The sequence below is a fragment of the Elephantulus edwardii genome, unplaced genomic scaffold (genome assembly GCF_000299155.1).
Source record: "Elephantulus edwardii isolate Elephantulus edwardi_28Jun2011 unplaced genomic scaffold, EleEdw1.0 scaffold00006, whole genome shotgun sequence".
Lineage (NCBI taxonomy): Eukaryota > Metazoa > Chordata > Mammalia > Macroscelidea > Macroscelididae > Elephantulus > Elephantulus edwardii.
The window spans coordinates 36,345,829-36,357,040 of NW_006399756.1; the positions used below are offsets into that span (position 1 = coordinate 36,345,829).

An 11,212-nucleotide genomic window follows, 5' to 3' on the forward strand; every position below is an offset into this window, starting at 1 on the left:
TCAAATGCCTTTGCACAGTCAATGAAACAGAAACAGACAATCCTCTGGCACTCTCTCACTTCAGCTAGGATCCATCTAACATTGGCTATAATACACCTAGCACACAGTCTCTAATAAATCCAGCCTGAACATCTGACAGCTACCTACTGATGTACTGTTCCAGTCATTTTTTGATAATTTTCAGCAGGATATTTGCTTGCATGTGATATTAATGATACTGTTCAATAATTTCCATATTCTGTTTGGTCACCATTTTTGGGAATGGGGATAAATATGGATCTCTTCTAGTCATTTGACCAGGTAGTTGTCCTCCTTACTTCTTGGCACAACTTGATGAGCACATCCAGGGTAGAATCTATTTCTTGAAATATGTCAATTGGTGTGCCATCAATCCCTGGGGTCTTGTTTTTTACCAATTCCTTTAGAGCAGCTTGAACTTCCTCCTTCATTACCATAGGCTCTTGATCATATGTTGCTTCATGAAATTCTTCTGTGTCAGCCAATTATTTTTGTATAGTAACTCTGTAGTCCTTATCTCTTCTTTTGATGTTTCCTGGGTTATTCAATATTCTGCCCTGATCATCCATAAATATTGCTACTCACCGCTTGAATTTGTTCTTCAGTTCCTTTCATTAGGAAAATTGGCAGCATCATGCTAGATGGTGAAAAGATTGAGACTGTTAACAGTTTCAGCTTGGTTAGCTCCACAGTTAACACTCTTGATATCAGCAGCAAGGAAATAAGAAGATGAATTGCATTGGGGAAATGTGCTGTCAGGGACCTTGCTAGAGTACTGAGGAGAAATTATGTCAGTCTATAGACTAAGTTGTGCCTGACCTAGGCCATGGTCTTCACAATTACTTGCTATGCATCAAAGAGCAGGACAATGACTAAAGATGACAGAAGAATTGATGCTTTGAGTTGTGGTGCTGGGAAAGAGTGCCAAATACACAGAGGACTGCTAAGAGAACAAACAGGTTGATCCTAGAGAGGATGAAATCAGGCTCCTTCTTGGAGGCAAGGATTTTGAAACTCTGTCTGACATAATTTGGGCATGTTGCAAGGAAGAACCAGTCCTTGGAGAGGGACAAAATGCTTGAAAGGGTGGAGGGACAGTACAAGAGAGAAAGACTCTCAAAGAGATGTATTGATTCAGTGACTGGGGTAATGAGGATAGATGTGCCAGAGACAATAAGACTGGCACAGGATAGAGCATGTTTCAAGGCATGTACAATAGGAGGGCTGAGTCACAAGGGACTTGATGACACATAACAACAACAACATGTGCATAGATCAACAATAATCTTCATGAGGTAATTGAAAAATTACATTATGTTGAATGGTTAAGAAATTAAAATAAGTAGATCCTTTTCTTTACTGTTTCTCTTAGTACCATTGAGTGAACTCATAATGACCTGAATGTCAGGCCAAAACCTTATCCTGCATCATTCTCACAATCTCCACTTTGACAAGTCCACTGTTGATGTCACTATGTCAGGTCATCTTGTTGAGGGCCTTTCTTATTCTCATGCTACCTCTTTCCACATATGACATTTTTTCTGAGAATTTCCTCCATTTCAGACATGATGAAAGTATTTGAGATGAAGTCTCATCATTCTTCCTTCCAAGGAGCACTCTGGATACACTTCCTACAAGATTAACTTGTTTGTTTTTTTTCCCCTGGCAAATATCTATGCAATACTTGATATTCTTCCCCAACACCACAATTGAAAGGCATCATGTCTTTGATCTTCCTTGTATTGTCTAACTTACACATGCTTATGAAGAAATGGTAAACATCATGGCTTGAATCAGGCACATCTTAGTATTTAACTAACATCCTTATACTTCAGCACTTTCAACAGGTTGTTTTACTCAGCATAACATCTTTTGATTTTGACTACTGTTATTTTGAGTGTTGATTGTTAAGATCTTTCGGTAATTACAATCAGCCTAAAGAGAAGGAAACTGCCCACCAAAGATGAAATAGAAATAATTAAAAGAAGTCTTAAAATATTAAATGTCATTTTATCAAGTGAAGTTGGGAATCATCATTGCTCATAGTGAAAGAGAGAATGAAAAGAAATATTGCAGTAAGGGAAGGAGAAGGAATTCCAGATATGTCTAATTATATATACACAGAGGTTTCTGTTGGCAAAAAGATAAGGCAGGTTGAAGGGAAAAGCCTCATTTGGCTGTAACTAGAAATTAATTAGAACAGTCACAGAGTTGGAATTTTTTGTCTGTCAGATAACCTTAACTATGGATATTGGCATCGAAAGTTTTATATTTGCTCAAATATATGTGGTGTTCAACACAGGAATAAAAATGCCAATAATTATAAGGGAAATTATTATGAGGATTGTTTAGAATGATCTGTCTGACAAGAATCAAAGTCAAGACCAACTAGAAGATTCTTTATTTATACTCAGTTTCAATGGGACTGCGGGCAGCCACCCTGGCAATCCATCATGTTGAGAACCTTCCTCTTTTTCACCTATCTTCTACTTTAACAAGCATGGTATCTTTCTCAAGAGATACCATTCACTGATAAAACCTTTCAGTTCAGATTATAATTCAACATTAAAAAAGCAAAAATTCTTGGAATGATAGATGGTATCATAAAAGAGGAAGAAAAGGCTGGTGTTTTCACGGATCTCTCTTTACTTGAATTCACAATCAGTGCAGTAGGAACTAATAGTCAGAAATGAAAGTATGCATACTTCCCCCGCCCCCCCCCCCTTAGTTATTGGGCATGATTTCTAAGTCATTGGTAAAAATCCTCTGGCATAACCTACCTAGGATGACAAATAGAAATTTTACACAAGAAAAGGAAAATATGTTGTTTTTGTTGTCTAACCGTAGCTGACCCTCCAGTGGATTTTCAAAGGTATTAAATCCCATATGGGTAGATTATCCATCTTTCTCTCATGGAACAGCTTGTGGATTCATACCGTGAGTCTTTGATTCAAAAGTGCAAAAGGATTGCAAATAAATAAACTGGAAAATTACTATGTCAAACTATTGCTTAATATTCCTAGGAAAAGCACAATAAACAGACTGAATTTACTACTGAAACCTTGGTAGCCACTGTAAATGACCTGTTTGGAGCTGGGACAGAGACAACAAGCACCACCCTGAGATATGGACTCCTACTTCTGCTGAAGCACCCTGAGGTCAGAGGTATGAGCACAAATGGTGGATAGGATGAACTTCAGAAAGAAAGTTGGTATTAAATAGCTAGAATTTTCTACCTTATGTCTCTTAAAGAAATATAAATTATTAAGATACTTGATGGGTAATAAAACATGGGCAGAGCAACATCATAAAGATTCGTGAGGGTGATGAGGTTATGTTGTGGTTAGATGCTGTTTCACTGACTACAATACATTGTGACCTAATGAAAAGCAAACTGAAACCTTGTCCTACCCCGTGCCATCCTCACACTCTCCACCATGCTGAAGCTCCCTGTTGTAGTTCACTAGTCAAAGCACCAAATTTAGAGTCTTCCTCTCTTTTACTCACTCTCCACTTTTCCAAGCTGTCTGATGTCTTTTCCAGGGACTGGCACGTCTTGATCATGTGCCCAAAATATATGAGATGAGTTTCTAAATCATTGCATCCAAAAAGCATCCTGGTTACACTTTCTCCAAAATAATCTTGTGCTTTTGGCAGTACATGGTATATTCAATACTTTTAGCCAACACCACAGTTCAAAGACATCAAATCTTCTTCAGTTTCCTATTCATTGTCCAATGTTTGTATGCATAAAAAGTAATGGAAAATATCATGGCTTGGTGTTATGTGGGAAAGGACTTTTACCAGGATAGTTTCAAGAAAGTTACTTGTTATGTGCCATTCACTCATAATCAATTCATACCTGACCATCCAGCATATTTGCAGAGACAGTAAATCAGACAGAAGGAGATTGTCCATCTTTTTCCTGAGGAGCAGTTAGTGGATTTGAATCATGTGTCTTTGAATTAACAGTGCAGCTCCTTACTCACTATGCCACCAAAAGTCTCTGGTGGGCACTGTTGTTGTTATGTGACATTGAATCACTTGTGACTCTTAGTGACCCTCTGAAGCCCACTCTGTCCTGAGCCAGTTTCACTGACTCAAATACACCTACCCCCATTGCCTCAGTTACTTTATCAATCCATCTCATCCAGAGTGTTCCTCTCTTGCACTTTCCCTCCACCCTTCCAAGCATGATGTTCTTCTCCAAGGACTGACCCCTCCTGGCTGCATGCCCAAAGCATGAGAGATTAAGCTTCAAAATCCTAGCCTCCAAGGAGAAACTTGATTTCACCCTCTCCAAGACTGAGACTTTTTTCTTGGTAGCCCATCGTATGTTCTTGACTCTTCTCCAGAACTACATTCCAAAGACATCAATTCTTCTGTCATCCTTAGTCATTGTCCAGCTATCTGATACATAGCAAGTAATTGCGAAGACCATGGCCTGGATCAGATGCACCTTAGTCTGTAGACTGACATCATTGCTTCTCTGTACTCTGGAGAGATCCCTGACAACAGATTTTTCCAGTGCAATTTGTCTTTTGATGTCTTGACTTCTGGGGCCAAGAGTGTTGATTGTGAATCTGAGTAAGCTATAATTATTAACAACCTCAATCTCTTCTCCATCTGCTATCATTCTGCCAATTTGTCCGGTGACGTGAATCTTTGTCTTCATGATATTGAGTTTCAATCCTTATTGAAGACTACAGTCCTTGACCTTCCTCAGCAAGCACTTCAGGTTCTCCATTTCACCAAGCAAGTTGTGTCATCTGCATAACATAGGTTGTTAATGAGTCTTCCTTCAATTCTGATACCACATTCCTCCTCATAAATTCCAACCTCCTGAATTATCTGTTCTGCATATCGGCTGAAAAGATATGGAGACTGGATATATCCTCCACACACCAGTTTCCTGATTTTGAACCATGTAGTCAGTTTTTTCTTGCTCTGTTCTAAGGACTACTTGGTCTGAGTATAGGTTCACATGAGCACAAACAAGTGTTCTGGGATTCCCATTCTCCTCAAGGTTAGCCACAATTTGTTGTGATCCACACAATCAAATGCCTTTGCATAGTCAATGAAACACAAGACATTCCTCTGGTATGCTTTGCTTTCGGCCAAGATACCTCTGACATTAGAGATAGTATCTCTAGTGCCACAACCTCTTCTAATTCCAACTTGTATTTATAGTTGTTCTTTGTCTATGTTCCAGTTGTTCTTGGATAATCTTCAGCATGATTTTGCCTGTGTGTGATATTACCGATATTGTTTGATAATTTCTACACTCTGTCGGGTCACCTTTTTTGGAATGGGAATAAATATAGATCTCTTCCAGTCAGTTGCCCAGGTTGTTGTCCTTTAGATTTTGTGGCACAAGCTGGTAAGCACATCTATGGCAGCATCTATTTGTTGAAATACATTAATTGGTAATCCATCAATTCCTGGAGCCTTATTTTTCTGTGAAAACCTTCAGAGCAGCCTGAACCTCTTCCTTCATCACCATTGCCTCTTTTTCATATGTCAGCCAATTTTTTTAAAAATAAATTAACTCTGTATACTCCTCCCATCTTCTTTTAATGCTTCCTGAACAATGTAATATTCTGTCCATAGCATCTTTAATTGCTGCAAATCATGACTTGAATTTGTTCTTTAGTTCCTTCAGCTTAAGAAATGCCAAGCAAATTTGGCCCTTTTGAGTTTCAGTCTCTAGCCCTTTGCACATTTCATTGTAATACTTTGCTTTGTCTTCCTGAGCTGCCCTTTGAAATCCTCTATTTAGCTCCTTTACGTCTTGATTTCTTCCCTTTGCTTTTGCTTCTTGGCACTCTTGTGTAATATTCAGTCTCTTCTGACAAGCATTTGGTCTTTTCTTTTTCCTCTGTCTTTGTAATGTACTTTTAGGTGATGTTGTTGTTGTTGATGGCTATCAAGTAACCCTATGAACAAAAGATCTGAAGCCTTTCTGTAACTATCTTTGTTTCTCAAAGTTTGTATAGTTTCCAGAGACATGTTGATTAGGATGTGGGTGCTAATCCTTCTTCCAATTGCATGACAATAGGCCTGCTAAATAAGCAATTCACAATAGACAGAATTTATGAAAATGGTATGAGGGAGGATATAAAGAAAACAAACAAACAAACAAACAAACAAAAACAATAGATTATCTCTGCTTTCCCAATAATTCAAAAGTTAAAATGCATTACTATTGAGTCAAAACTGATTACTGATTTCCAAAGCTGTAAATCATGTGAGAAGGGATTTCCTGTCTTTCTCCTGTTTTATGTAATCTTGTTGAAATGACAACCCCCCCCCAAAATTCACATTTTCATCAGTTCTTACTTATGACATACTAGATAAAGTCCAGAAAGAGATTCACCAAGTGATTGGCAGCCACCGAGTCCCCTGCATGCAAGATAGGGGCAATATGCCTTACACAGATGCTGTGGTGCATGAGATCCAGAGATACATTAACCTCCTCCCAAGCAACATGCTTCATTCAGTGACTCGTGATGTTAACTTCAGAAATTACCTCATTCCCAAGGTAAATGTTTGTGGTTTTTTTTTTTAAACTAGAGCTCAATATATACATGGTACTGTGCCAGTCTTCTACTAACACAGGATTAGAGGAATCAAAAGGATTATGGATTTTATTTTTATTTTGAAAAATTACAGAGACTTTGGATTTCTATTCATTCATTGTTGCACTTTTCTCCCTGCCGACCCCTGCGCCCCATTTGCTCTTCTCTTTGAAAAGGAAAAGAAAAATTCTTTAATTTTTATACAACCCCTCCTCCCAAGTCTACTCCACTGTGCTGGCTTCACTCTGGACTCCTGTCATGACAATGATACCTAATCATATATCCCTTTTAAATAGTTCTCTCCCTCATCTGTTTCACTGCAGTATACATTATTTACCCACTCTTCTCAGTGTCTCCCCAAACTCTATGTCAGTCCTCTTTTATAACAGTGGCATTATGCAGTATATGTCTTTTTTTGTGGCTGAGATATTTCACTCAGCATAATGTACTCCAAGGCCACCCATTTTGTATATTTCATGAGTTCCTTATTTTTCAATGCAGTATAAAATTCCGTTGTGTGACTATATTACAGCTTCTCTATCCATTCATTTGTTGATGAGCGCTTGAGTTGTTTCCAACTTGCTGCTACTGTGAACAAAGCTGCAATAAACATGATGTGCATATGTCTGCTTAGGTGGCAGTTATGGATTCTTTAGGGTATATTCCCAGTAGTGGAATTGCTGAGTCAAATGGAATTTCTATTTGCAACTTTTTGAGAAAGCACCATACAACCTTCCATAGTGGTTGCACCATTTTACACTTCCACCAGCAGTGAATATGGATTTCAGTTTTTCCACAACCTCACCAGCATTTGTTATTTGAGGACTGTGGATTTTAAGTGCAGCTTGATTAATTTTCTGTTCCCTCCAATTTGAAACTCTAAAGATTTAGGGGAGGTCTTCATATATAGCAATGTTAAATCTTCAAAATTTGCTATTATTCTTTATGCTTTATGCTTCTTTTAGATGAGCTTAGCTCTTTGTATTTCCAAATATATTCTAACATCACACTAAAAAGTAGCAGATAAACCAAAACAGTCAAGAGCAACACACAAGGAAAGGGAAAAATTCACATGCATGCTCAAGGCAAGAAGCCACCTCAGAAACTTCCTGAAAAGACACTGTGCTTTCTCTTTGTGCTCGGTGGAATGCTAGCTAGGTCTGAAGAAGAACACATATAGTCATTTTTCTAAGAATGAAATTTGTTTTTTCTTTTCCTTAGCACTTAGAACATCTTTGTTAAAACTCTATCTTCACTCCACATACATTCAATAAGACAGTCTTAGCAAAAATAAGAACATTTACTATAAACAAAAACTATTACTTTCAACAATTTATTTAAAAATTAAAATAAAGAACAATTCCAGGGTCACTCACTGTATTTGTGTCTGTTTATTGCAGGGTACGACCATATTAATTTCACTGACTTCTGTGCTTCACAACGAAAAAGAATTTCCTAATCCAAAGACGTTTGACCCTGGCCACTTTCTGGACAAAAGTGGCAACTTTAAGAAGAGTGATTACTTCATGGCTTTCTCAGCAGGTAGTAGAAAATTACATCTATCTGTAAAATATCTGTAATTCCTACCAAGTAACAGCATATATAGGTGGGAACATTTGAGACTTGCCTAAACTCTATCTAGTAAATAGTTCTTTTTACATGATCACAAGCATCACTCCAAATGCTTATGTATTTTCCTGTCTGTCATACACCTTCATACTTGGGTCAGAGAAACAGTCTTTTGTGAATGTGTAAAATAGAAAGGGTTACATGGAGATGACCATATCTGACTTCTATAAACTCCATAATGAGGAACTGTCCCTGTCAACAGCACCCACAATACAAAACCAATTTCTGTGAGGTCAGACATGTTCCTCATATTCCCACACCTCTTTTTACTCTCTCTAATACCAGTCTTACTGTGTTACTGACTCTGAGATTCATCAAAATAGCTCAAAGAACACACAGAACCATATTAGGGAAGTCAAAACTTTTAATTCAGATTGGTAACAGATAAAAATGACTCAGTCAATATAACTTACAATGTGTTCACAGGCACCCCAGTCTTGAGGCTTTAGGCTCTTAGTTTTTCCAATTATGGCTCCCCAGGCCCACCTCCAAACGACTTGAGGGCACATAACAACAACAACAACAGTCCCACCTCAATCCTCTAACAAACATGGGCTCTTAGCTCATGTTCCATGGGGTAGCAGGTCTAAGGTCAGCTCTAACTTATGCCAGGTCTCTAGTTATTTACTGTGGCCACAACTGTTTCTGCTGTTGTGGGTCTAGCTGGCACAAGAATTCTAGACCCAAAAGACATATTAATTTCTCTTGCTTCTTTTTTGCTGGTGGTGAGATTCTTAAATTCTGTTGCTGAATCAGCTCAATTAAATGGTGAGACTAATCAATCTCCCTGTGGATAGGCTAAAATAATTTATTCTCAAATTCCCACTCATCCAATAACAAGCTCAATGGCTAGGAAAGCCATTTTGAACAATAAACCCTTAACACATGCCTTGGCTTTGCTAGCCTAACGGGGTCCTGCCTTGTTATGTTGAACAGTTCCACTGAGAGAAGGGGCAAGGATTAAATGAAGATGCAGAGAGGCTATTGCTGATGGTGAATAGCAAAATTTTATTTTTTAGACAAAGTACATATAGGCTTTTTAGTAGCACATCCGCTATAACAATCACATTAGCTCATATAGTCACAAGATGTTGACCATCTGGCAATCATTAACTTTTACAAACCTTGGCACAATGCAAGGATGTTTTCCAGAATATCTTATTGTGTGCCTTAAGGAAAAAATGGTTTCGGTTGATAAGAACACTACATTCTTTAAGGTTTAAGACATTTGGGCATTCTTATTTTTTAACATGCTACTTCCTTGAGTTTTTTACTGCTAAGCAGATACTATAGCCAAGATGGAGTTAGTCTTGCTGGTCTTATGGTACAGGGCTAATCTTGCTTTACAAGTTAGCCAGGCTCCAATACTAGCCATTAACCTTCATATTTGAAGGATTAATTTACTCCTTAGAATATACAATAACTATAATTGTGAAAGTGTAAGTCAGCAACTTCATGCCTCATGCATTAATCTCCACATTTTAGGTGGTCAATTTCTAATTTGCCCAACCCTGTGACTTCAAAGAGAGGAAAAATAAAACACCAAAATGGATATTAGAACAGACTCTGAAAATTTGACTATAACATCGAGAAGCCAAAACAAAAGGAAGAGAAAGATATTGAAGTAAAAGTGGAGCTGAACAGAACATTTCAAAAGGCAGTTCAAGAAGATGTAGCAAACTATTATAATACAATATGCAGAAACATTGGAAACATTATGATGATGAAGAGACTGAGATTCTTAACAGCTTTAGTTTGCTTGGCTCCACAATCAACACTCAACACTCTTGGTACCAGCAGCCAGGAAATCAACAGATGACTTGAATTGAGAAAGCTGGCTGTAAGGGACCTCTCAAGAATACTGAAAAGCAACAATGTCATTCTGGAGACTAAGGTGAGCCTGATCAGGCCTTAGTCTTCTCAATTGCTTATTATGAGTCAGAGAGCTGGACTAGGGATAATAGAAGGAGATTGATGCCTTTGAGCTGTGGTGCTGGAGAAGAACATTGAATGTATCATGGACTGCCAGGAGAGCAAATATGTTCATCCTAGAGGATGAAACCAGGCTGCTCCTTGGAGGCAAGGATTCTCAGGCATCATTTGACATACTTTGGACATGTTGCAAGAAGGGACCAGTCCTTGGATAGGGACATTATGCTGGGAAGGATTGAGGGACAGAGAAAGAGGAAGACTATCGATGAAATGGATTGTTTCAGTGACTATGGTAATGAGAGTAGGTGTGTCAGACACAGTAAAGCTCACACAAGATAGAACATGTTTAAGGGCAATTGTAACAAGATAGAGCATGTTTCAGGGCAATTGTACATAGGGTCACTATGAGTTGCAAGCAACTCAGTGAGACATAACAACAACAACAACAACAACAACAACAACAACAGCAACATGCAGAAACCTAGAATATGGGAACAAAGAGGGAAGACTTCAATCTGCACTTCTTGAGCTGAAAGAACTGATAAACAAATTCAAGCCTTAAGTTTCAATAATTGGAAAGAAGATCAAGCTGTACTGAAGACATTATCAAAAAATGTGGATGCAGTAATTGATTGTTCTTATTGTTATATGCCATTGAGTCGCCTATGACTTATAGCTACTCTATGTACAACAGCCCTAAACCCTGCTCTATCCCTTGCCAATCTTATTGTCTCTGACACACCTGCCCCATTACCTTATGATAGACTTAATCCATCTCATTGGGGGTCTTCCTCTCCTGTGCTGTCCCACCACCCTCCCAAGCATGATGTTCCTCTCCAAGAACTGATCCCACCTTGCAACCTGTCTAAAGTATGTCAGATGAAGCTTCATAATCCTTGCCTCTAAGGAGTGGCCTGGCTTCACCCTCTCCAGGATGAACTTGTTTGTTCTCCTAGCAGTCCATAGTATATACAATACTCTCTCCAGCACCAAAGCTCAAAGACGTCAACTCTCCTTCTATCATCATTAGTCATTGTCCAGCTCTCTTATGCATG

At 38.4% G+C, this 11,212-nt stretch overlaps 1 protein-coding gene across 1 annotated transcript in view; it reads left to right on the top strand.

Annotated features, from left to right (window-relative positions):
* Positions 1–11,212, top strand: part of LOC102858390 (cytochrome P450 2C26-like) — a 54,464-nt gene that overhangs the window by 34,884 nt on the left and 8,368 nt on the right. The window contains exons 4-7 of the mRNA XM_006880212.1: positions 1,582–1,592; positions 3,042–3,183; positions 6,372–6,559; positions 7,997–8,138. Coding sequence (XP_006880274.1) covers positions 1,582–1,592; positions 3,042–3,183; positions 6,372–6,559; positions 7,997–8,138 — 483 coding nt within the window. The remainder of the gene's footprint in view (positions 1–1,581; positions 1,593–3,041; positions 3,184–6,371; positions 6,560–7,996; positions 8,139–11,212) is intronic.